Source organism: Tiliqua scincoides, chromosome 5 (assembly GCF_035046505.1).
Source record: "Tiliqua scincoides isolate rTilSci1 chromosome 5, rTilSci1.hap2, whole genome shotgun sequence".
NCBI lineage: Eukaryota > Metazoa > Chordata > Lepidosauria > Squamata > Scincidae > Tiliqua > Tiliqua scincoides.
This window is the reverse complement of record NC_089825.1, coordinates 46,709,481-46,737,008: the sequence shown is the minus strand read 5'-3', so window position 1 is coordinate 46,737,008 and position 27,528 is coordinate 46,709,481. Positions and strand designations below refer to the sequence as shown.

Sequence of the window (27,528 nt, the reverse complement as noted above, 5' to 3'; positions counted from 1 at the left end):
AGCCAGATTTCTGGTGCAACATTATTGAAAGCAATAAAATTCCTACCATTCAAAAATGGATCAATAAACTGTGGATTTGAGCAGATATGTCTAAATAAACTAGTTTCGTACCAGTAAGAGAGGGCAGCCAAAGGTTAAGTACTTTCATAGTGAGAGTGGAACAGAACTCAAGAACTGAAAATAAGATTGGAAACTTGCTTTCTGATTGTTGAACTAAATGTAGATTCCACACTTTAAAAAGTGTATGAGAAAGTTAGTTATTTTTTGGTGAAATTAAAATATTTAAATGTATTTTTGTTAAAATGAAAGTAACAGATCAAAAGCAAAATGGTATAACAGTTTGGTATGAATTACATGTATTCACAAGACCCTTTTATAATTTATTATTATATATGCAGCCTATCTGAGTTGGAGTGTGCAACTTTCTGAAGGCCACTTACAGTTACATGACAGATATTTGGGTTCCTTTTCTTGATCTCAGTAAGTGGCCTCTGACAATCCATGATCTCTTCAGCTCCCTATCTTCAGTATGGGATTAATAATACTGACCGAGCTTCCTCCAGAGTGGCTGTAAGCATTATAACAAAATACTGTATGTGAAGCACTTGAACTTGCCAACACGTTTTACTCGGTACTGCGCATATATTATGCAAATACATCTAAATATCCTAGGTCCTTGGGAAGGACTTGGTATTTAGAAAATACCAGCCACCATCAGGTGGGCTGTGAAGTATTTTCCGTTTGAATATGGCATGCCTCTATTTTGGAAGGTATAGGAAAAGTTTAGAGGATGATTGTAGCTTCTGTGTGTGAATCAAGAATGCTATAGCTGTAAATGCTATCAAGTGTGGGTGACTTTGAAATCTTATAAAAGATAGTAAATACATCTGGTTGTGTGAATCCTGATACATTCTTGCAAGAAGATTTAAAATATGCTCCTGCTGATGATCTTTGGTATTTTTGCTCTTTTGTTGTTTTTGATAAATATACAGTTAGTATCAATATTAGAGGAAGTTTGAGAATGCAGAGGTAGTGATTTTGTTTCTGCCCAGAGGGTTTAAGTCTAACCTTAGCTTACCTTTTGTTCTGATCTCATTATACTGTGCTTGCACACATTAATGGCAGTTCTCAGGAACAAAGAAACACTGAGCGAAATCATTTCAGGACATGTTGAATCATATGTTAAGAGAGGGAGGGGAATTTGACATGGGTCTACCATGCAGGCACCAGCCGCCTGTTTCTGATAACATGCAGTTCCAACCTGCTATCTATGGGTCATTTGTTTAATTGGTTTGTCATATGAGAAGGAATATCTAAAAAGATGGTTTTGTTCATGTACAGTAAGTAAACATGCCAACAAACAGCAGGGAAAACAAGAAATAAAAAAAATTGCAAAGCCAGTGGAAAGATGCAATTCAAAACATTTTGAATCAGTAAATGCAATAAATACTTTTAATGAATTTACCCTGAAATATTTGAAATCACAATATCCTCTAAAAAATACCTCTTTTGTGTTCCTCTTCTGTTTAGTTTTGCTATATAGAACTAGAGAACATAGTACCTAGCCTGCTTTATTGGTCCCAAAAGTGATCCCCACATAGCACTTTCATTAAGACCATTCGTTATGCCAATAAAGGTTAAATATATAAAGACCATTCCTTTTTAAGCAAAAACATGTTCTTTAGCTGCAGCAACTGTTACCCTGCACATGCCTGATCTCATCTGATCTCAGAAGCTAAGCAGGGTCAGGCCTGGTTAGTACTTGGATGGGAGACCGCCTGGGAATACTGGGTGCTGTAGGCTTATACCATAGTGGTTGCCTACCAACCATGTTCTTCTTTAAGTATGTGTATGGCCCCAGAGCAAGGGAACATCCACTGAAATTGACTGTTGGGAGAGTCAGAACAGTCAAAAGGAAATATTTCATTTGATGAATCTGTGGAACTCCTTGCCACAGGACAGAATATGGGTGTTGTCTTATATGCTCCCAGAGGCATCCATTGGGCCATTGTGTGATACAGGAAGCTGGACTGGATGGGCCTTTTGCCTGATCCAGCAAAGCTCTTCTTAGTTCTTAGGAAAGGCTTAACAAGAATGCAGTTGTAAGCTTTGTATAGCTCTACAGAGGCAAATATGCTTCAAACAAAACCCAGCTCTGCTTTTGCTGGTTAGATGCCCTTTGGGAATGGAAGGGGGGGAGCAGTGGCTACGGAAAAAACTTGAACCTTGTCTCTATTTTCAGCCTGTCTCATTATTCTATGTCTATCCAGAGTTTGTAGGCTGATTCCCCCAATCAGTAAAAGAATTGTTCCTCATCAAGGTCACTCTCCCAAGTTCACTTTGCTAAGAATATACAAATTAATGATCGTGTTAGGATCAATACTTTCTTTTGATGGTTAGGATTTAGCGAGTGGTGTGTCTAACTGAAAGTGGCACTGTTTTCCCAAAGAAGAAAATTGCCTTCATCTGATAATGACTAGCAGCGATATTCGGGACAGTAGCTGCCCTGCTAGCTTAGAGCATTAGGCGCCAGGACTTTGCAGCTGAAGCATCAGTTTTTCTGGGCAGCGAGCCAAGTTTGTTAACTATTTGAGCAACCGTACAACGTGTTTCTTGATATGTTACAGTAAGCTTGACTTTGATGCTGCAGAGATAATATTACAGAGTCCCTCAATATAGACTTGTCTTCAGTCTGGAGCTAGCCTACTGACCTTAAAACTTGAGGGCAAGCATTTTTTCCACTGCCTGACTGAGCCGCAAAGGTTTTGCTTGAACTGCTGTCTGGCTTGCATTTTATATCAGATGCTGTGCACATTCCCCATTTACCTGTCTCCTACCTGCCTTCTGAGGAATATCATGTTTTTATTCCTTCATATAGATTTAAAGCAATCTGAGAGCCAGTGAGCCTTTTCTTTTCAGGGGTTTAATATTTTAAAACACTTACAGCAGAGCACTCAGCGGATCCCATAGGAAATGTTATGTTATGTATCCATTGAAGCCATGTTACCAAAATCACATTGTGACTTTGTGCTTGAGTAATACGGTCCACAGCTAGGTTTGCTTTGGTGCATCTGTCACAGTACCTCCATTGTGTGCTTAGAGTACCCATGGGTGAGGCACCTTCTCTCATCTTTCCTTCCTGCTCTGTAAAATGTGGGGAATACAAGAATCTGCTTCACAGTGTGCTTTGCAAAGCACTGGCCACTTTAAAAAGCTATATTCATACTAATATTAGAGATAAACATGAAGATCATGGTATCTGTGGTATCTGCTATTACAGAGATACCACATTCATTTAGACAGTGTAGGTGCTACTGGCAACTGTTCACCATGGCAATCTGGTTGCATGGATATATGTTGAAAAGTCACATGCGCAAGACTTGTTAACAACAAGCACCTTGGCAATTCCCCCTGCTTCGACATAAATACTCCCCAGTGCTCTCTTTTAGTGAATCCCTCCGTAGGCTTGGAAAATATCACTGTGTCAGACTGTGCATGTGTGTGCAATTCTGTGGATGCAGAACCATTTAAGAACCAGCTTTTGTGTAGTTGTGCAACTCTTTGCTTTTGTCTACTACTTCTCTTGCTCAGAGTACGCTGCAGTAGCCAGGCCATCAAAGCACAGTGAGAGGAAAGTCAACTGTGGAAGTGCATTCATCCTTTTTTGCTCAGTTATGCAGTATTTTAATCCAGGATCAGAGGAAACGTACAACTTTTAGCAGAAGCTAGATATGCACATCTGATTGGCTGGAAGTTGGGATTTCATTTAACCAGTTTCCTCCATTCTTCAGTCTAAAGCAAATCTATAGTCCATTATGTAAGCTTATTAAATAAATGTAGCAAACTTGCAGCTTAATCCTATTGTGGGCTTATATGATGGCAGACCTCATGATCCGCCACAGTAAGTCCTGGTATGATGCTGTAAAAGGTGTGTGCTGTAGGGCTGCTGGTACAAATGGCTGGAGGCCACATACACATGACAGTGGTGTGCAAAAGCCTCACCAGAGCAGATAAGGTGGTAGCGGGGGCACTTCATAGGTGGTTTGGGGCAAGATTATGGTGGGGAACAGGGCAAGAGGGGGAGGATCTTGGTGGAAGCAGTGCATGTCAAGATCTTATACCCCTTTTCCTGGCCTAGCTTGCTCCTGAGGCTCTTTGGACTTAGGCCATTTAAATAGTTGGCATAGATCCAACATCTATTGGCAGCCTGTTGGCCCATGGGGAGGAAAGTAAAACATATTTTATTTACTTCTCCTGGGTCATCTGTTCCCTACCACCCCCTGATGCTCTGGCAGCTCAGCTCATAAACTGGTGGGAGATAGGATTGGGGCCCTAATATATTAACTTGGTAATAAGTGAATATATGAGCACTATAGTTAACGTTGGCTGACTTTTAAAAAAATGCACAAGTTAAAATCTCATATTTGAAAGTTTCTGAATATTTAGGCATTTGGTACCATCTTCAAATGAAATATTAGTGCTTGTATGTATTGATTTATGTCTTTTATCTTTCATTACAGATACCTAGTGGATGAAATTAAGAAGAGAGAGGGATTTCAGTTGCTCCTGGAGGTTGGTTTATGCCAAATATCATTCCATATTCTGTGTGCATGTTGCAACAAACATTTTGGGACTGATAATGCAAAGGATGCCAAACCCTTTGTAATGTATTGCAGACAGTTTTCAAATTGTGAGTCCCATCACATTCTGTCTCTATTTTGACTGGTAGAAAGGAGATCTTTAGAATGTAACTAATAATCTAATATGTAATTGGATACGGATACACATGGGCTACCTGGCTTCCACCATCCAAGCTGGGTCCCCCATGTAATTAGGGAAGTACACAAACATGTCCTGCTCCCCTTCCTGGTACAGTGTTCCAATTCTCCTAATCATGGAGGGGTGAGGGTTCAGACTGATTCCTCACATGAAGTCTGAACATGTAGTGGTAAAGTAGTAGAAGTAGTGGTTACCACCACCGCCACTCTCCTTGCACTTAAAATGAGAATGGAACACTAGTTGGGAGAGGACAGAACATGCAACTCCAATCATGTGAGGTGCCTGGGCTCAGATGATACTGTCCAAAACTGTCCTATGTGACTATCTTTATGGCTTGCTGCACCTCTTCGTAGCCAGGGGACACTACCTTCCTTTTCTGCAGAAGTTTCTGAAAACGAAAGGCCTGCATTCAGGCGGCAGAAGCAAGTCTATGGAAACCTGGGCCTGTTCATGCCAGGAAAAAAAAAAAAAGCTTAACTTCATCTCATTTTGTAGCAGCAGGGGGCATGGTTGCTGATCTGTTCCTGCTGACAACTGTATTCTCCTTGATGATTAAACTGTATTTCATACATTCGTTGAAGAAAAGAAGAAAATGATATTATGAATAGAACCAGTGCCCTTTCATGAAAGAACTTAGCACAGCTGGTAGTTTCTACGCTCTCAGAGGAAGATTAGAACTGTAATTGAGGTAGTGATCACATTTGGGGGAAACGACAGCATGCTCTACTTATTTCGTTGGTCCCCCCTCCCATTTTGATCTGTCTGTTTTAAAAACGAGAAGTGTTTGAGAAAGAAGTCAGTGTCTGTAGGGGAAAGTGTGCTAAAACTGTTGTAATTACTTAACAAAATATAGTTGTAAATGCTGCTGGAAAAGGGAATTTCATTTAATTCATTTGTCATTTTTTTTCTTTTTGGTGGTGGTATTAAAAACCCAATATAGCAGCATAGAATTCTATGTAATAAAGGGGAAAAAAGTCAAATTTGTTAAAGTTATTTCAAATCTGGACAATGTCACTTTCACTTTGCTTGTTTGTTCTTGTAGTTGTCTTATTTAGTGATAGGACCATTGTATCCTGGATAACTGTGTCCCTGTATGGGACATTTACATCCATTCTTTTTCCATCTCGGACATTTGTCCCAATATATGTATATTTATATTAGATGGACCTTTAGGGTGGGTTACATGGCTTAATAATAATAATAATAATAATAATAATAATAATAATAATAATAATAATAATAATAATAATAACTTTATTTTTATCCCGCCTTTCTCCCCAAAGGGACTCAAGGCGGCTTACAACATATAAAAACATAATTTAAAAACAAATAAAAACATATTAACACATCATAAAAAACAGCAGTCAGAGTAAAAAATAGGTAAAAAAGAGCATAGAGCAGCAGCAAGTCATAAAAGAATCAGGCCTGTAAAAAATATTAAAAGATGTTAAAAAGATGTTAAAGGCCGAGAACTCAGAAGGCCTGTTTAAACAGAAGGGTCTTCAGGCCTCGCCGAAAGGTCTCAAGAGAGGGAGCCATTCTTAAGTCGGGGGAAGGGAGTTCCATAGCGTTGGTGCCACTACTGAGAAGGCCCTATTTCTTGCAGCCGCCCCACGTACCTCCCTAGGCGGCGGCACTTGTGAAAAGGCCTTCTCTGATGACATGAGAGGGCGAGCCGGATTGTACGGGAGCAGGCGATCTCTAAGATACCCTGGTCCAGAGCAGTATAGGGCTTTAAAGGTCAAAACCAGCACCTTGAATTGGGCCCGGAAACAAATGGGCAGCCAATGCAGCCGCTGGAGAAGCGGACCGACAGAGTCGAACCACCTACCTCCAGTAACCACACAGGCCGCCGCATTCTGCACTAGTTGCAGTTTCCGAACTGTCTTCAAGGGCAGCCCCACATAGAGCGCGTTACAGTAATCTAATCTCGATGTCACAGAGGCATGGATCACCGTGGCCAGGTCTGCACGATCCAAGTACGGCTGCAGCTGGCGCACCAGCCGAAGCTGAGCGAAGGCCCCCCTAGCCACAGCCGCCACCTGGGAATCCAGGAGCAGCTGTGAGTCCAGGTGGAACCCCCCCCCCCAGGTGGCTTAGGATATATAACATGTGGTTTGTTGCCCAGTTGTAGTTTGTTGTCCAGTTATACTGGGATGCAAATGAATGGGATGAAAAACAAACTCAGACATGAATGTCCAGGGAAGCCAATGACTGAGATGCCTTTGACTAGGACATAATCATCCAGGATGTCAATCCCCTAGTACCATCTTATTTTTATACTGACAATAGTATTGAGTTTTTGGGTTATGGTATTGGGATTTTGGGTTTGGCTATTGAGTTTTTGGGTTTATACTGAAAATGGCATTGGGTTTTGGGGTATTGAGTTTTCGGGTTACAAATAAAAAGTGGGAATCCCTCAAGCTATATATGCAGGAGGGAAACATTTTGTTTTCCAGAGTACTGAATGTGACATTTTTTGTCACTGACTGAGGCTCACACTAGACTTGATCCTAAACACTTAATTGACCATCCAATTTTGTTGTTTTTTGAGTAAATAGTTCAGGAGTTTGAATGAAATGGTCCAGAACCACTTTGTCTGTAACACACTTCCAGTTCTGGTACTGGGGGGGGGGCCTCCCTTGTGCTATTTTTAATGCAGAAAAAAGCTTCCATTTTCATTTTGATTGGCACTAAAGGTATCCCTGGAGACTCATGATCTCCAGGCATAACTGATCTGTGTCTACTCCACCCCCTAAACTTGCAGACTTACATCCATTTCCCAAGATGCCAGATAGGCTTGGCACCAAAGCAGAGCCAGGCTGCCGCAGTGCTTTTCTTCTTAATGGAGGTTAATGTAGACCCATCAGATTTGGCGTCAATGCTCTGTAAAGAACAGGCACATTTTCATACTCTAGAATCTCCAGAGGCTCTGGCTATAAAAAGGAACTCTTCTTTGCTATTTTCCTCTCTCAAAATCAGCCTTCCTTGAAGGTATCATTGGGGCAAGTGGCACTTTCCAGGGTCCATAGCAGCTTTGGGGGGGAGGGGGAAGGAATTGGTGGGGAAATGGTTAAATGCCTCCTTCTCTCCAGTGTAGTATAGTGCTTCCCAAACTGTGGGTTGGGACCCACCAGTGGGTCGTGAGCCATTTTTGGGTGGTTGTGAAACGTTTCTGAATTATTTTTTTAAAAAAATCCTTTGCAAGCACTCTTGCCCAGTTTCCAGAAGAAAATAGCAGTAGTGGACATTCCGGATGGAGAGAACACTCTCTTGGCTGGGATACTTACCTGTGGTATGAGGTAATCTTCATGCCCCCAAATTAAAATGTTGTATTTTCCCATGTTCTCTAGTAATTAGAGTGCCATAGATCAAGCATGAACCCAGTTTCAGCCTTTTTTCTGGCCTGAAAGTCCCTAACTGCACATCTTGCTCTCCAGTTCAGCCTTCTGGGTACACTGGAATGACTGTAAAGATTTGGGGGAACAATCCCTTTCTAGGGAGAGTCTAGCAAATGTCTACACACACATACAAGTCTGAAACCTTTATTGGCATTAAAAGAAAACAAACAGTTACGCAACAGTAACAAAGCCAGCGCTTGACTATATACCAAAAAGAAAGGAAAAATCACAACAGCAAATAGAAAACAGGCAGAAAATGAGAAACTATATAAATCTAGAAGGGAATTTTAACTTAGAAACAGTGGAAACACACACACATTCTATAGGTAAGGTCTCTAGAAGCCTTAGGAGCACGGGACCCTAATTATTATTAATACTTTATTAATTATTATTAATGAATAAAAATTATTTCTTTCTATACCACTTTTTTTCTAGTACAGCTATGTCTTTCACGATAGACAGTCATTTTAAAAAGTGACTCTCATTGCTAAAAAGTTTGGGAAGCACTGGTGTAGTACCAATCTGTATGTGGCTGCTCTTTTAAAGTAAAAACACCTTCCCCAAATAATGATGTTTTCAGCATGTGTAATTTGGCTCTGACTGGTGTCCCAAAGCTCCTTAGTGAGTGCATGACACTGAGGTAGGATTTGTACTCCACTCTTACTGACTGTAAGACTGTAATCAGTACAGTATTAAATAGGTTGAATAGATCAAACAACTTTCTTCCTATGCCCTCAAAACTTTCATCTTTTTTCTTTCCTCTTCAGCCGGAGTATGCAAATATTTGCTTCTGGTACATTCCACCCAGTTTGAGAAACATGGAAAAGGGACATGAGTTCTGGGAAAAGCTCCATCATGTGAGTATGACATGTGGTTTGTTGGCTTTTTAATGAAAGGGCTTCCTTGCCTTTAACAGCTGTACAGCAACTAGAAATTCGGAAACTGTTTCCAGCATGCATGCAGTGCCCTGACTGTTGAATTTCAGCTTGTCCTAGCTCTTGCAGGCTTTGATAGAGGAAAAAATGTTGGCAGCTGTAATAGTGCATAGGCAATATTACTGATGTGTGTTCCTTACATGCACAAAAGTGAAATCTGCTTTTGCATGTACAAGTAGAACGTTGTTTTGGTTCACAGAGAAGTATGTCTTAAGATTTTAAAGTTTACTTCTGACTCAGTTTGGACAAGGCTAATTGAGTTTCTCTCTTAATGTAATAGATGTAGACATTATACAAACCTTCCACTTGCTATCAAAGCTGCTAACAGATGGCAGAGCAGAGAGAAGATGAACAATGTCTGCATCCGTTGTCTAGACACAGCATTCATTACCTGTTTTAGACATTTAACGTCGTCCTTGGGACTGGCTTTGCATTATCAATGGATAATATAAGCACCAAAGTGCTTAAGAATACATTTTTGACGTTAAGCCACCTATAGAAGTCTGAATTAGAGTCTGAATAAGATGAAGTGAATAGCCAGGTCTTTCGGTAATCTTTTTAACTCTTATGAAAAATGCAAGGACTTGGGCATAAAGTGGGGAAAAAATAAACAGCAATGCCTGCAAGAGATTTATTGGAGTGGGAAATGTAGAATTGTACATTAAAATTGTGAGCAACTGCTTGGGAGAAGAGGGGGGTGCAAAATGGCTTGTGTTGCTTACAGGAGCTTGGTTTGGCCAGTTCTCCTACAGCTTTAATATTTGAAACAAACATAAAGGAACACAAATGATTTTTTTTAATGTAGATCTTCCAGCTTGTCCTTATGATCTGCTGTGTTGTGGAAGTTGCTCAAGGGTCTTAAAGGGAGCAGCCCCTAAATCATATCCTGTCCCTATACAGCAGTCCGATCTTGTATTCAGGAGGCACAATGCATCTGCAGTGCTTTTATGCTAATCCCATATGATTGGGGGTTTGGTTATGTAAATTGCTAATGAGGTAGATTTCCAACAGAGAACTTTTTTTCTGCCAAATTGAAGCAGAGATTCAATGCTTTTTTTTTTTTTTAAGCTGAGTTCATACTTTCCTTATCTTTTCATTGTTCTATATGAACATTTAGAAGGACAATCAACAGCATCAAACTGGTTTTAAACAGGCCACAACTTTGTTAAGGAGCTTGGACCAACAGGTGGTGGAGCTCTATGAGCAGTAAGAACTGCAATGCCAAAGGCTAAATCATAATCTGTTGACTTGGCACCCCATATGGCTTTGCGGTCTGTGGGCCCATTGACTCTGGAGGCCAAAGATGTGGACTTCCATATTTGCTCTTGTCCCATTGTTGATCAGTAGAATTTAGTGCTCAGAAATAACCATCCATTTGAGCAACCAGTTTGGTTTGGAATCCAATAAAGTATCAACGCCCAATCTCAGAAGATGGTTCAGTCGTTCCCCTTTTAAGGTGGTAAGCACTTAAAGAATAGTGACTCATACCTTCTGGTTTGGCTTGCCCTTTATTGCAGCTGCTTTCCAAGGCAAAACAATATGGAGAGTATTATAAAAGCTGCATGCACATGCAATCAGTCCTTGTTCTTAAGAGCTTATGTCACTTCTGATTACCTGAGAGCGGTTAGATGCTTGTGAATCCCTTTGCTAAACAGGGGGGCAGTGACTAAACGAGCTAATGCAGAGGCAAGGTTAACACTCCCACGTGTGCCAAAATATAACCCAGTAAAGGGAAAACAAATATTGTGATCGGTTAGCGAACTGGAGATAGGATCATGTTTATTGCTAAATATATGAAGAGAACTGCTGCTGAACTGAAATTGTTATAGCATTGCAGATGGGATGATAAACCTCTTGGACTGCTTTGCTAAGTACTGCACATGCCCCCTGGTGGTATTTTTGCTCCTTTTCACATACAAACAAGTGTGCGGTTAGATAAAATTAACAGAAAAGGAGCTTTGGGATGTATAAAAAAAGTATAATAAGATTGTGTCTGTCTTCTGGGTTTGGAATTTAAACTTTACTTTCCCTCATTCATGAATTGCTATCATTTTTAAGCATAGACATTCGTGTACTGTTTGCATAGAGAACAGATCTTGTGTACCAGTTGCACAAATGAGAGGATTACAGATTGCATTCCTACAGTTAGGGTGTGCCTCCCATATTTGATGTAGCACATATTTCAGTCTTTCCCTCACCCCTTTACCCTTTGCTCTGTTAACCGCGTGGCTGCTATAATCATCCTCTTGTTATGATACAGTCAGCGAGGAGTAGGAGAAGGCACAGTAGGATTTATCTACCACCTATCTCAGCAAGATTGCAACTGGGACTGCTTCAGTGCATTGGAGTATTGCAGGGAGGGGGGTGGGGTGGGGTGAGTTGGGGAGAATGTAGTGGTGAAGTCTTCTCTATTGAATGCCCAAGAAAGCCAGCCTGTGCCTGATCAGTCCCCTTATACAAATTTCCAGGTATGGCAATCCTCAGTGCTCAGGCCTTCAGTGTTAATGTTGTTTTTAGGTCTGTGTAAAACTTGAAATTTGAAACCCTGACCTTGATATTTAACTCTCTGCATGTTGACTACAAAGTTCAGGTATCCATCTTTGTAGTCCAATAGCTTCTTATGAACATGTCCTGCCTCTACTCTTGATGGGCATTTTTATGTTATTTTTCACATTTTTATGCCACCCTTCCTCCAAGGAGCTCAGGGAGGTACATTGTTCCTCTCCTCCTTTTGTCCTCACAACAATTCTCTGCAGTGGATGTGACTGAGAGAAGGAGAGAGTGAAAGGCCCAAGGTCACCCAGCTTCATGGCTGAGTGGGGATTTGAACCTGTATCTTCCAGGTCGAACACTCAAACCACTACACCATCCTGGCTCTGTATCTTCTCCTTCCCCATGATTAGTGTTTGTCTTGCAATGCCAAACACTGCTCACAGGTAGAGTTTGTCCTCCTAATCTCTACCCTGGAACTCTCCCAATGATCAGTGTTTCTTTCTGCAGAAAATCATAGGGGAGGGGAGGAATGAGGCTTTCACGTATGTGTCAGTAGCGGGGGGGGGGCTGGTTTGAGGAGCAAAGGCTGGCACATCATTTAGCTGCAGCATTTGGCATGCTGCCTCATGCATCAGGAAATCTAGGGCCAGCCATGAGTGGGTGTACATGTCTTTACTGCACATTCAGAATTTTTTGAATGCTGGTAGTGATCACAGTACTCAGTCAATTTTTTTTTCAAAGAGAAAAAACTGATGTGCTTGAAGAAATGTCTCTTTCAGTGTTTTCGATGCTTGCAGATATATAGAATCGACAAGTTAGCTTCAAATGACCTTAATTATAAAGCAACCATATATATCTGACATCTGAAAAAATTAGGATGCACAGTAATTGCCCAAGACAAAACTGGCAGCGTTTTTTGGTTCCTAAGAAATTAATGACAACATTTCTGTTTAATTAACATTTTGCTTTCCTGCGCCACCAAAGCTTTTAAGAAAGGTTTATATAACACAACTTGGAAAGTTGAATTTTTACAATTTGTTGTTGTTGCTGCTGTTTTAGAGCCCAGTCCAGTGGTCCGCACTGCACCTCTGCGGAGCTGACCACAGTCGCAAATGTGCTGTAAGGCACATTTGTGGGGCCCACTGCTGGGCTCCTGCCGGAGGTGGCTCAGCTCCGGCCAGCGCTGAGCCACCGCCCGGCGGGCATCCACGTTCTGCAGCTTGGCAGTGCCTGTGACCGCCGGGCTGCGGAACGGGGAATGGGGCGGGGACAGGGGCATTCCAGGGTACGGGGAGACCAGCCTGATGTGGGGAAGGGAGTGTGCCAGAGGCGTGCCCAGGAGCGGGCAGGAGGAGGACCCGCGGAGCTCCGCTCTGCAGGATCCTAGGCGCTCGTGGAGGCTACGTGCCGTACACGAGCACCTTTACTTTAGCTGCGCCCTTTGGGTGCCACTAAAGAGAGTAGCCCCGTTGCAGGGCTGCCTCTCTTACCCGGGGGAAGGGGACGAACGTCCCCTACTCCTGAGGTGCCTCCCACAGTAGCGCGGGAGGTGCTGGATTCGGCGGCAGCCCTCGTGGTGCCACTGAGTGGGGGCTCCCCGGGCAGCTCAGGATTGGGCTGCCACTTAGGACTGGGCAGTTAATTGTCTTTTGGTGCTTTTCCCTTAGTGATTTGCCTCGAGTCATATAAGAGAGAAGCGGAAGGCTAATTTAACTGATCTTACTTTGGGGGGCATGTATAAGAACCCATTGTTTTTTTTTCTAATTAGACTACAATTGGATTAGGCTAATGGCATGAAATGTAATCTTGCCTTCCTATTGTACTGAAACAGGACCTGCTTGGACAGTTTTGAATCTTTTATGAAGTTGCTCATTTGTCTGCCATGGTCCAAATCATTCTCTCATAAATGATAATGATGCTAGACTTTTCTCTTGGTGGAATTGGATTACAAAAAAATTCACAATAAATAGTTTTTTTTCTTCATTTCCAAACTTAAACCAGCTGGACATGTGATTCTGTATTCGTGTGAATGCCTCATTCTCCACATTCTCATTAAATAATGGTTTTGTGGAGTAGAGCCCATTACAGACAAGTCAACTTCGCACAGACTTGTATGCTGTGGTTGATTGGCTCAACTATTTTCTGTATTTCTGTAAGTGGATATCACCCAAGTTGCTCTTTTGGCATGTAGCTAGTGGCAGACATTTATGTTTCACTCTAAGAATCCCCAAAGTGGGCCTCAACTTCTGGTGCTGAAACAGGCAGGGGCTAAAACAACATACTCCCACTTTTTATATGGAAGAAGTAGGGGGAAGATGTCAAACTCTGCAATGCTTTCTGACCATAGGATGTTGTGAACTACTGCAGTGCAATCTCGGCTCATACTGCAGCTGCTAAATCTATAGGAGGATGTAAGAAAGAAAGGTAATCAAAGGTGAATTTGGTTCTTTAAAAAAAAAAAAATCTGCTAGGTTGTTCAGACCTTCAAGCAGAATGCATGAAATGATTATGGAGAAGTTTTGGAATTCAGACTGCAATATTTTGGTTTCAGAATGCTTCTAAAACTGAGATCGTGGAGATAGAGTTTATGCTGTGTGAAGGATTCCTGTGAATCTCACAAGACATACGTGTGTATGCACACCTTTTTGCTAACATTTCCCTACATTCTTGGCTAGCAGTGAATGAATATACCATTGGAGGGCACCAGTACAACAGAAATGTATTCAAGTTTCTAATTAGTGTACCTCTTAACGTCTTCTTAGTGCAATCATGCAAATCTGATGAATAAAAAAAATTGTTTGCCTGCTCCAGTTTTTTTTTTTTTTTAAAAACATCTGCATATTTTTTCCCCTGGTGTATTTGTAGGCTTGTCTATTTTCCGGAGGAGCTAAGATACTACCAGGGAATACCTTGCAGCTTGTTTGAATTTTTTTTGTCCTCTTGTAGACAAAATCCATTCTCTTTCCTTAAGTGAAACTTTATATGGAAATTCTACTACTTCTGAGTAGACATGCATAGGCGTGTGCTGTAAGAAAGTAAGGGGCATTAGTAAATTGTATTTGGTAATGTTTTGCATTTATATGTGTACGACAAAGATTTTAATGGCAAAGATTGACAGGATGGGGGAAAATACATTTTAAAATGACCTACTGATGTACTGTAGATTCTCGCCTATAAGACTATATCACAGATAAGGCAAGGGCAGGTTTTCAGCCAAAAATCACGGAATGTTCCATGATCCTCAGATAAGTTGGGGGGCTCAAACTTAGGGAAAGGTGATTGTAAGGAAGAGATGCAGCTTGTCCCGAAGCCTGATTGAAAGGGGGAAAAGAATCCGAATTGTGCTACTATTTTTGAAGACATTAATGAGGTACTTATGCAGTATTGTGTGCCATTCCTTCTGTGTAATGGATTAGCCCGAAGGGAAGGAGGAAGTGAGGGGAATTTTTCTGATCTGTAGTTGTACTGACTTTGTAGATTACAGGCTTTGAGTCACATGCTAGCAAAGGATCGCCCTGCAGGAGAAGCTGTTGGGAGAAGCAAAGCAAGGCCAGCCAGAGCTGAACTCCTGCCTGCTGCTCCTCTGGGCTCAGATGCAAGGGAGGGCACCAGGATGAGGTCTCTTGTTATCTGGTGTGCTCCCTGGGGCATTTGGTGGGCCGCTGTGAGATACAGGAAGCTGGACTAGATGGGCCTATGGCCTGATCCAGTGGGGCTGTTCTTATGTTCTTATGGGCTTCCCCTGGTGTCACAACACCCCTGAACTGCCCTGACCCCTGAGTGAGCCCTGCAGTGGGGCTACTCAATTCTTCACCCACCCAAAGTTTGGTGGAAAATCAAGAGCCTCCATGTTAGGCGGTGAGTCTGACATGGAAGTTCTGAATCTGATGGAGCTTTCCTCCACCAGTCCTTCCTCCCTCCCGCCCCACCCCCTCCCTGCCCCCTCCGCCTCCCTGCGCCCTGGAACACCTACTCCCCGCCTCCCCCCATGCCTCCCCCTGCCTCACTACTCCTCGGCGGTCTGCACAACCACTGAGCGGCGGAGCTCCGGTGCTCACCCGGCGGTAGCCCAGTGCTGACCAGTGCTGGGCTACCACCAGCGGAACATGAGCTCTAGGGCACATTTGCGACACGTTTGCAACAGTGCATGTTTGTGGCATGTTTGCGACGGTGCACGCTGGTGGTGAGCGGGTGTGCCGAGTTCTGGATTGGGTTCTAAGGGAGTAATTTCTCACTTGTGTGTTAGGATGCCTTGCGTGAACTTTCCAGCTTGCATGTTAAAATGGTCTCTTTTCAAGATGACTTTACAGTGGTGTTCTGGAGTTTCCTTATTTCTTGTTCCAGATTTTAAATGTAGTGATATGCTGCAGTTGTCTTTGTCCCTTTGATTTGAATAGGAAGACAGTACAGGTTAGGCACAGAACAGAACAATCCAGCAAGAGACAAAGTTCCTGAAAAATACGTGTCCGGTTTCCCACACACAGTATCCTGTATAAGTACGTAGGCTAACTTGGGGGACACAGGCTAACTGCAGTGGAGTGTGTCGTCATCTGTCCAAAAAAAAGATGGTGTGGCAGTACAATTTTAATGTTTTTCCAGTGTACCGTGAGCTAAAACAGATTGACAATCACTATTCTAGGGGATCTAGTGTGTTGAGAAGTACTTTCAGTCTTCTTGTGTGCATGACAATAAGTTCTGATATCTCAGTGTTTGTGCAGTTCCTTAATTTACTCGCTAGATGGAGATCAAAAGCAACACAAATGCGGTTCCCCTTCCCTCAATCACCATCCACATAGCCTGAAAATGAAAACATAATATTGACTTCCTCTCTTGCCAAGCATTTAAACTTCTCTTTCCACTCCCAGAAAGATTAATCTTTTTTCCAGAATCCTTTCGGAGATTAAGCTAGAAAGGGCAGGTTTTGAGTGATGCTGAACCGTTAAATCGTTATATGCTATTGTTACTGTAATTATCGTATTATTTATTCTGTAGCATACAGGAAATGTTTCTCCTCCTCTCATTACCAGCCAACCATAAAGTGGCCCATAACTGCAGAATAAAATTAGATTAGTATTTTACAATGAAAGAATTAATCCATAGCAAACTGTAGCCAAACTGTGTCTTGGAAGCTACGTGCTGCTCATGGCTGGTTCATTTTGTTCTTTTACCCTATTCTTTCTCAGTCAGAGTCTAGGAGCAAGGACATTTGGAAGGAGAAAAAGAGATACTGTGGAGCTGATGGTGCAGAAGAGATAAACCCAAATGTAAAGTACAGAGGAGATAAACCCGAATGATCAGAGTCTTGGAAAGGCTTAAGGAAAGGCTACAATGATTGGGGCCTTTTAGTTTAGAAAAAAGGTAATGGGAGACATGATAGAGGTTTATAAAATTATGTGTGGTGAAGAGGAAGTAGATAGAGATAAATTGTTCTTCCCCTCTCACAATGATAGAGCCAGGGTTTGTGCAATGAAACAAAACACCAGTGTTGTTGGTAGAAGATCCGGAATGGACAAAAGGAAGTACAGGGCATCCTTGTCATCCATGGGAGTTCTGTTCCCCGAATCCCTGCAGATACTGAAATCCACATATTTTGGAACCCGTAGATTTGGGCTACCTGGAAGCTTCCAATGTAATGAGAACGAGATTCCAGTTGTGTCTAGAGCCCTTCTGAGGCCCGCAGAGGCCACATGCGGCCTCTGCGGGCCTCAGAAAGCAGCTTAGACACAATCAGAGCAAGGTTCTGGGAGATCTTCAGTGGGTCCATCCATGGGTTTGGAATCTGTGGATGATAAAATCTGTGAGCTCCGGATCGGAAGATATAGAGTGCCCATGGTACTTTTCTCATGCAGCGCAAAATTAATCTGTGGAATTTGGAGATGGGACAGATTCATGGAGGTCAAGTTCTGTCAGTGGCTAGTACTGCAGTCATGATGGCTACCAGCAAATAGCCATATGTATTAATGCCTCTGAATACCAGTTGCAGGCAAGCAGTGGCAGGAGAGGGATATGCTCATAGCTCCTGAGTGTGGACTTCTGAGGAAACTGGATACTGAACTAGATGTCTCTTGACCCTGATCTACTACGCTCTTCTTAGAAAGCAACACAACTAGGGTTGAGAAACTAGGTGGTGAAACTAGGTGTGAAACTAGGTGGTGATTGCAGCATCTGTAGCCAAAGCTATAGAGAGTAGAGGCAGCCTTGGGGACTGTGGGCCTATCCAGCTTTCCAACCGCGGTTAGCCGTGTCAATGGGGTGTGCACTGCATCCTGTGGTGGGAGGGTAGTTATAGAAGCCTCCATAAGGTAAGGGAACATTTATTCCATTGCCTAGGGGCTGTATTGCAGCTGCATCGATGTTGCAAAGTTGAATAGGTTTGGGCCCTCAGGCTCTTAGCTTTATAAATATCTTTGTATGCACCTGTTTTAGCTTCCAGAACTTTGGTTATTCCTGAACTGTACAGCATCTGTAAAAAGCACACTTCTGCCTTTACCATAAGAATCTAACCATCTTGCTAAGTACTAGGTTTCAAGGAAAGAGAAATTTGTACTGAAACAGATGATCAAAGGTGATAATGGATAAATAAAGGTATAGTTCATATCACAGTATTTCACCGGAGATCTTTGGTGCTCCAAAGTGTTAATTTCAGCGCTTTGAATGCTGTTTGAGTTAAATCAATGTTCAAATGATTGCATTAATAAGAAGTAGTAGTAGCCAAAGGTATTGTTAATTTGCAAAGGAAAATATACAAGATAACCCTGGGATAAAATACAACTGGAAAATATATGCTTCTATGGAAAATGAAAGACATTCCTGGAGGATATGGCAGAAAAATAAGACATTTTTTTAGTCATTTTTTAGCTTTTTTACAATCAAGTCCACTTGAAATGTAACAAAAACTCAGAGACTGCGTATAGTCACTATGGCTTGTAAACTATGATGAACTTTTGCACTATAAATCTTCCCAATCCCCTTTTAAAGACATCTAGGCCAAGTGCCATCACAATTTCCTGTGGCAAGGAGTTCCACAGATTTATTATACAGTGGGTGAAGAAGTATTTCCTTTTGTCTGTTCTGACTCTCCCACCAGTAAATTTTATGCACCCTGGTTCTGGTATTGTGCAAGAGGGAAAAGAACTTCTCTGAATCCACTCTATCCATCTCATGCATAATTTCATATGTTTCAGTCATGTATCCCTCAGGCACCATCTTTCTAGGCTGAAGAGTTTCAAATCCTGGAACCTTTCCTTGAAAGAGAGATGCCCCAGGCTGCTAATCATTTCAGTTGCTGTCTTCTACACCTTTTCCAGTTTCACCAGATCCTTTTTGAGATGTGGCAACATTTAAAAAAAAATGGTGGTATTCTCATAATGAACACCAGCGCATTAAATGCAATCATTATTTTGTTCTTACTAGCACAACAAAATCACACGATGACTGTCGTACAAGCCATGGAAATAGGGGCTAGAACAGAGTTAGAAATGGATGCTACTGTCAAGGATAATGGAGGGCAGAGGCAATAGTGAAAGTAACAACAACCCCAACAACCACAGGAGTAATGGGAGTGGTGATTGGTGTCTTCAGTGCGCTGGGGCCTCAGAAATTACCATAGATCAACTACAAAAACCAACTTTACTGGGAACAACAGCTTACATTATGCAACAATATTTAGAACATCAAAATATGATAAAAGTCAGGCATCCCAGGTCCTTGGGAAGGACTTGATGTCTGGATAAAACAAACTGATCAAAAACTGTGTGAAAATCTAAAATAATCGGACCTATTACATGAGGACATATCTGAAGTTATGCACACATGCAACTTTGTATCCCTTTCAGATTACAGAGAGGTGCAGGCTGCTTTACACCTAATATTAGGACACCAGCCTATGCCCAATGTAATGACTGTGGAAACATGCTTTTAAGCCAATACACTAATAACCATAAGGAATCCTAGTTCCTGAAGAACAGATGGGGCTTAGAGGTTCCCTTGCCTCTCCTTCTATCCTGCATTTTTATTCACTAGTAGCAATAAGATCCCAGCAGCAAAATCCTAGTTAATGGTCATAGTACAACTGCTAATAATCCTATCCTCTTTTACCTGGGAGTAAGCCCCATTGACTATAACTTACTTCTATAGGATTTACTTCTGAGTGGACATACATAGATTGGGGTTATGTAAGCATAGTTCCTCCATCAGAATTGGGCCCAAATCCTAACCAACTTTCCAGCACCAGTGCAGCCATGCCAATGGGGTGTGTGCTGCATCCTGCAGTTGGCTGGCAGCCTTGGAGGCCTCCTTAAGGTCAGGGAATGTTTGTTCCCTTACTTCGAAGCTGCATTGCCCTTACCCCATTGTTGGAAAGTTGTTCAGGATTGTGCCCTTAGTCATACAAAGTTACACAAGCCTTATACAGAGTTACACAAGCCAACTCTTCAGAATATTTTGATTTGGACAGCTGACTTCTGTCAACTTTGAGTTCATACGTAGTTAAAAATAAAATTTTGTGAAGATAGGGCAAAGTGACTGGGGATTTTATATTAGCTGCTGCTTGCTGGGAGTGTAGGAGTCCAGACTGCTGAGCAGCAGATGATAAGATTAATATGCTGTCATTGTAATTCAGTTTGGAATGCATCTGATGGTGTAAAGGAATAATGCTTCTTACTACCAGGTATTTCCATAAAAGTAATAACACAGCAGCCATGTAAAACTGAAAGTGTATATAGGAATTGTCACAGACTAATACAGCCATTCAGTATGCGTCCAGGGACCAGAGGAATAGAAGTCTGTGTTGCAGCAAAAAGAGAAGGAGAGAACTTATTTAATATTTTTGCAATCTAGTTATGCATGCATGCAACTTTGTATCCCTTTCAGATTACAGAGAGGTCTAGGCTCTCTGTAATTCATTCTTTATTTTCCATACGTTTCTAATTCTCAGCATTAGGAGTGAAGATTTGAAAGCATAAAATCAGCATGCATGAAAGGAAAAGGGGACAGAAACAACATTTCTATAACCTACACAGTTTCCTATCTCTTCTTCTGAGTCTTGGCGTTCTCTCTCTCTCTCTCTCTCTCTCTCTCTCTCTCTCTCATTTCTTGTGCATCTTCCATAACTTGTCAAAAATTGAACCTAGGATCTTCTATATGCAAAGTCTGAGCAAGTTAATTTTCCAGTTAATGCTGTATTCTAGTTGAAGGAAGAATAGGAGCAAGCTGGACACAAAGAATGAACAAATGGAAGAAATCAGGCTATTGCTTTTTTTTTTAAAAGACATCCCCTTTACGTTTTGATACAGTGAATATTATTACATTTAATTATCAGAAATGCAGTAATTGTACCTCATGTTCTGGTAATGAATATTGGCACATGGCTCACAAGAGCATTGGATTTAATTAGCATTAATAAAATGGATTGAATAATAGAAGGATTAACATCTGTTAAAGAGCCAAAACCCAGAGATTTGTAGTTTTTCAAATGAATATTGGCCTTCAGGATATCAGGCCAATAGATCTTATGACTGACCTTCTCTTAATTCAGCATCTGAATCTGTATAGGGGACTCTATAAGTGTGTGTGTACAGTTCAGTTGCCCATGTCCTGCTTGTTTGAAAAATCAGTTGAAAGATGTGAAGTCTCCTTAGTGATTACAAATGGAAGAAACCCATATCTTTCCTTCACCTTTCAGAGTTTTCATGAAATTGTACTGGGTAGAGAGAAGATTGGAATTCATATAAATAAACTTTATTACAGCAATTCCCAAACTGTGTGCTTGGCACCCCAGATCACTGCAGCAAACTCACAGGGACACTATGCACACCATAAAATATTTTTATGGAAGCTCCAGCTGGATGTCTCTAAGACAGCAGCGGAACTGTAGGGACAGTGGCATATCTAGGTTGTGGCAAGAGGGGACATATGTCCAGGGTGCCACTTGCTGGGGGTGCGCCAGGTGGGAACTTAACTATATTCTACTGATGGTGAATTTTCACATCTCTGCCAATGGTGCATTTTTGCACCAGTTTCAGGGGACCTCCAAAAAGAGGTAAATGCTTGCAAAAAAAAATTCCAGGTGTTTCATATACCTGAAGCAGAAGGTTTGCAATGCTGAATAAATTCACTTGGTGGGATAGACAGGCTGGCTTCCCACCCAATGATCTTCCCTTCTCTGTTAGGACAGGGGTACAATTTCAGTGCTTGCCTAAGGCACCATTTTCCCTAGATATACCGCTGTGTAGGAACACTCTGAAACAATTGAAGGGCACGGTGAACAAAGAAAGTTTGAGAACTGCTGATTTATTAAATATACACCTACAGTTTTTAATACTATTATTATTAGGTTGTTGAATTTACTGAGGTTTGCAAATGTAGTCTGCATGTCATTCCATCTCCTTTTTCATTAGTCTATCTCTGTAATTTTAAATGTTCTATTTAGTATTTCATTAAAATAATTCTACTTTCCATATACTGTATCCAATAGATATAATGGGAACTGTAGTTCCCATTATCTGTGGTGGCCCTGAATGCACCAAGAATGGATGGAACCATTTGGAATCTGTGTGACAGCTATAGCCTATACAGCCTGTATATAGCCTGTATATAGCCTATACAGAAAGGCCAAATGTTCTGGGAAACCAGGTGTCCGGTGCTCTGTAGCTCTGTAGTAAGGACCCAATTTTGGGTGGACTTTCCATGAGCGCCATGAGCGCTGGAATTTCCATGAGTGCCTCCCTTACTGTTCCACTGGGGTAAACTTTCTGCATAATGCTTGATATGGTTCTGCAGCCTCTGTAGTTGCTGAGTTTTCAGAGAAGAGAGTTCTTGTACATCTTACCTTAATTGCCACTGACTTTTGGAGGGGTCATACAAGACTAACCACTTGAAATCTTAAAATATGGCAGACTTTGGACTGATGATCAGCCTGAAGAAAACACAGGTCATGGTTCAGGATGTGGACTCACCTCCCTGCATTACAATCTCTGCGCATGAACTGGAGGTTGTCCATGACTTTGTGTACCTTGGCTCAACGATCTCTGACACTCTTTCTCTCGATACCGAGCTAAACAAATGCATCGGTAAAGCAGCTACCACGTTTTCCAGACTCACAAAGAGAGTCTGGTCCAACAAGAAGCTGACGGAACATACCAAGATCCAGGTCTACAGAGCTTGCGTCCTGAGTGCACTTCTGTACTGCAGCAAGTCATGGACTCTTCGCTCACAACAGGAGAGGAAACTGAACGCTTTCCACATGCGCTGCCTCCGACGCATTCTCGGCATCACCTGGCAGGACAAAATTCCAAACAACACAGTCCTGGAACATGCTGGAATCCCTAGCATGTATGCACTGCTGTAACAGAGACGCCTGCGTTGGCTCGGTCATGTCATGAGAATGGATGATGGCCAGATCCCAAAGGATCTCCTCTATGGAGAACTCGTACAAGGAAAGCACCCTACAGGTAGACCACAGCTGCGATACAAGGACATCTGCAAGAGGGATCTGAAGGCCTTAGGAGTGGACCTCAACAGGTGGGAAACCCTGGCCTCTGAGCGGCCCGCTTGGAGGCAGGCTGTGCAGCATGGCCTTTCCCAGTTTGAAGAGACACTTGGCCAACAGTCTGAGGCTAAGAGGCAAAGAAGGAAGGCCCATAGCCAGGGAGACAGACCAGGGACAGACTGCACTTGCTCCCAGTGTGGAAGGGATTGTCACTCCCAAATCGGCCTTCTCAGCCACACTAGACGCTGTGCCAGAACCACCAGAACCACCATCCAGAGCATGATACCATAGTCTTTCGAGACTGAAGGTTGCCAACAAGTAATCATGCAAAGAGCTGGCCGTGTAGCTAAGCAATCATTTTCATGTTCTTGCACACACTTGGGAAGGGCAGAGGGGAAAGGCATGGTGGCAGCCACTTCAATGGCTTGGTGCACTGAACTGTCACATCCAACTGTTTTAAGTAGACATTATTCTACAAGTATTTGTCTCAATAAACCCATTGCTTCAATGTTTTAGAAAACAATAAAAAATAGTAGAACAGGACCACTTGAAACAGGAAGAGTGGTTGAAATGAGAAGGCCGGTTAATCATTATTGCAAATCTGCCATCCAAAGAGGTGGTGTTGTCAGAAGTCAGTTTATTTTTCTTTCCACCATTGTCATCGTTTTCATCCTCCCTCCATGTTGACTTTCCACTAGTTTCAAGAGTGTTTTGCTTTTGCCAGCGTATCGAAATAGGACATGCGGAGCACACTAAATGCACAGCTGGAGAGGATGTTTGGAACTGCTCTGTATAAAACCCGGAGCATTTTATTGATTTTGCTATAAACAGCAGTATTTGTACAGAGGGAGATTAGTTGGAGTACAATGAAGAGTCTGCAGTTTGCATCTCGTACTAGCTTTTAAACATTGGGCCTGGTTAGAATGAGTTGTAGCTGTAAGGTCAAACAGTTTATATGGGACACATGTATATCTCGGGGCAGGGGCAGACTCCCGACTAACCGGGCAATGGGAGCCAAGGAACCAGCAGGCAGCAGGACAGTGGTGATGGGGCTTATCTGGCAGGCCCTTGCTGGTTTGGCTTACTGGGAGAGCTGTCTGCACATGGTGGGTCACTGGCTGCCACCTCTCTCCGGGGCCAGACCTGATGTGGCCCCCACAGCCCACTGCTCTGCAGTCCACTGCCCTTCCCCATGCAGTGGGGGCTGGCAGAGGCGTGGCTGCCCATGAAGCACAGGCACCTGGACCCAGGGGATGCCGGGAAGCTCCAGGCCTTCTGGGGTGTCCCGTGGACCCTGAATCAGAAGCCGGCAACTGGGCTTCCCGGCGCTGGCTGCCCAGGAGGTGCCTCCAAGTGGAGCAGCCGCAGAGTTGCTCCCTCAAGCTGGGCAAGGGGGTGGGTGGCTCTGTTAAAGAGCCAAAACCCAGAGATTTGTAGTTTTTCAAATGAATATTGGCCTTCAGGATATCAGGCCAATAGATCTTATGACTGACCTTCTCTTAATTCAGCATCTGAATCTGTATAGGGGACTCTATAAGTGTGTGTGTACAGTTCAGTTGCCCATGTCCTGCTTGTTTGAAAAATCAGTTGAAAGATGTGAAGTCTCCTTAGTGATTACAAATGGAAGAAACCCATATCTTTCCTTCACCTTTCAGAGTTTTCATGAAATTGTACTGGGTAGAGAGAAGATTGGAATTCATATAAATAAACTTTATTACAGCAATTCCCAAACTGTGTGCTTGGCACCCCAGATCACTGCAGCAAACTCACAGGGACACTATGCACACCATAAAATATTTTTATGGAAGCTCCAGCTGGATGTCTCTAAGACAGCAGCGGAACTGTAGGGACAGTGGCATATCTAGGTTGTGGCAAGAGGGGACATATGTCCAGGGTGCCACTTGCTGGGGGTGCGCCAGGTGGGAACTTAACTATATTCTACTGATGGTGAATTTTCACATCTCTGCCAATGGTGCATTTTTGCACCAGTTTCAGGGGACCTCCAAAAAGAGGTAAATGCTTGCAAAAAAAAATTCCAGGTGTTTCATATACCTGAAGCAGAAGGTTTGCAATGCTGAATAAATTCACTTGGTGGGATAGACAGGCTGGCTTCCCACCCAATGATCTTCCCTTCTCTGTTAGGACAGGGGTACAATTTCAGTGCTTGCCTAAGGCACCATTTTCCCTAGATATACCGCTGTGTAGGAACACTCTGAAACAATTGAAGGGCACGGTGAACAAAGAAAGTTTGAGAACTGCTGATTTATTAAATATACACCTACAGTTTTTAATACTATTATTATTAGGTTGTTGAATTTACTGAGGTTTGCAAATGTAGTCTGCATGTCATTCCATCTCCTTTTTCATTAGTCTATCTCTGTAATTTTAAATGTTCTATTTAGTATTTCATTAAAATAATTCTACTTTCCATATACTGTATCCAATAGATATAATGGGAACTGTAGTTCCCATTATCTGTGGTGGCCCTGAATGCACCAAGAATGGATGGAACCATTTGGAATCTGTGTGACAGCTATAGCCTATACAGCCTGTATATAGCCTGTATATAGCCTATACAGAAAGGCCAAATGTTCTGGGAAACCAGGTGTCCGGTGCTCTGTAGCTCTGTAGTAAGGACCCAATTTTGGGTGGACTTTCCATGAGCGCCATGAGCGCTGGAATTTCCATGAGTGCCTCCCTTACTGTTCCACTGGGGTAAACTTTCTGCATAATGCTTGATATGGTTCTGCAGCCTCTGTAGTTGCTGAGTTTTCAGAGAAGAGAGTTCTTGTACATCTTACCTTAATTGCCACTGACTTTTGGAGGGGTCATACAAGACTAACCACTTGAAATCTTAAAATATGGCAGACTTTGGACTGATGATCAGCCTGAAGAAAACACAGGTCATGGTTCAGGATGTGGACTCACCTCCCTGCATTACAATCTCTGCGCATGAACTGGAGGTTGTCCATGACTTTGTGTACCTTGGCTCAACGATCTCTGACACTCTTTCTCTCGATACCGAGCTAAACAAATGCATCGGTAAAGCAGCTACCACGTTTTCCAGACTCACAAAGAGAGTCTGGTCCAACAAGAAGCTGACGGAACATACCAAGATCCAGGTCTACAGAGCTTGCGTCCTGAGTGCACTTCTGTACTGCAGCAAGTCATGGACTCTTCGCTCACAACAGGAGAGGAAACTGAACGCTTTCCACATGCGCTGCCTCCGACGCATTCTCGGCATCACCTGGCAGGACAAAATTCCAAACAACACAGTCCTGGAACATGCTGGAATCCCTAGCATGTATGCACTGCTGTAACAGAGACGCCTGCGTTGGCTCGGTCATGTCATGAGAATGGATGATGGCCAGATCCCAAAGGATCTCCTCTATGGAGAACTCGTACAAGGAAAGCACCCTACAGGTAGACCACAGCTGCGATACAAGGACATCTGCAAGAGGGATCTGAAGGCCTTAGGAGTGGACCTCAACAGGTGGGAAACCCTGGCCTCTGAGCGGCCCGCTTGGAGGCAGGCTGTGCAGCATGGCCTTTCCCAGTTTGAAGAGACACTTGGCCAACAGTCTGAGGCTAAGAGGCAAAGAAGGAAGGCCCATAGCCAGGGAGACAGACCAGGGACAGACTGCACTTGCTCCCAGTGTGGAAGGGATTGTCACTCCCAAATCGGCCTTCTCAGCCACACTAGACGCTGTGCCAGAACCACCAGAACCACCATCCAGAGCATGATACCATAGTCTTTCGAGACTGAAGGTTGCCAACAAGTAATCATGCAAAGAGCTGGCCGTGTAGCTAAGCAATCATTTTCATGTTCTTGCACACACTTGGGAAGGGCAGAGGGGAAAGGCATGGTGGCAGCCACTTCAATGGCTTGGTGCACTGAACTGTCACATCCAACTGTTTTAAGTAGACATTATTCTACAAGTATTTGTCTCAATAAACCCATTGCTTCAATGTTTTAGAAAACAATAAAAAATAGTAGAACAGGACCACTTGAAACAGGAAGAGTGGTTGAAATGAGAAGGCCGGTTAATCATTATTGCAAATCTGCCATCCAAAGAGGTGGTGTTGTCAGAAGTCAGTTTATTTTTCTTTCCACCATTGTCATCGTTTTCATCCTCCCTCCATGTTGACTTTCCACTAGTTTCAAGAGTGTTTTGCTTTTGCCAGCGTATCGAAATAGGACATGCGGAGCACACTAAATGCACAGCTGGAGAGGATGTTTGGAACTGCTCTGTATAAAACCCGGAGCATTTTATTGATTTTGCTATAAACAGCAGTATTTGTACAGAGGGAGATTAGTTGGAGTACAATGAAGAGTCTGCAGTTTGCATCTCGTACTAGCTTTTAAACATTGGGCCTGGTTAGAATGAGTTGTAGCTGTAAGGTCAAACAGTTTATATGGGACACATGTATA

At 42.7% G+C, this 27,528-nt stretch overlaps 1 protein-coding gene and 2 pseudogenes across 2 annotated transcripts in view; 2 read left to right on the top strand and 1 right to left on the bottom strand.

Moving 5' to 3' along the window:
- The window catches only part of LOC136652226 (zinc finger protein 420-like), a 398,747-nt pseudogene that overhangs the window by 200,371 nt on the left and 170,848 nt on the right, over nucleotides 1-27,528 (bottom strand).
- The window catches only part of GADL1 (glutamate decarboxylase like 1), a 111,247-nt gene that overhangs the window by 60,077 nt on the left and 23,642 nt on the right, over nucleotides 1-27,528 (top strand). For both annotated transcript variants that reach the window (XM_066628363.1, XM_066628362.1), the window contains 2 exons: nucleotides 4,521-4,572; nucleotides 8,948-9,037. In XM_066628363.1, the coding sequence (XP_066484460.1) occupies nucleotides 4,521-4,572; nucleotides 8,948-9,037 (142 nt within the window). The remainder of the gene's footprint in view (nucleotides 1-4,520; nucleotides 4,573-8,947; nucleotides 9,038-27,528) is intronic.
- Nucleotides 1,684-1,803, top strand: LOC136654543 (5S ribosomal RNA; annotated as a pseudogene).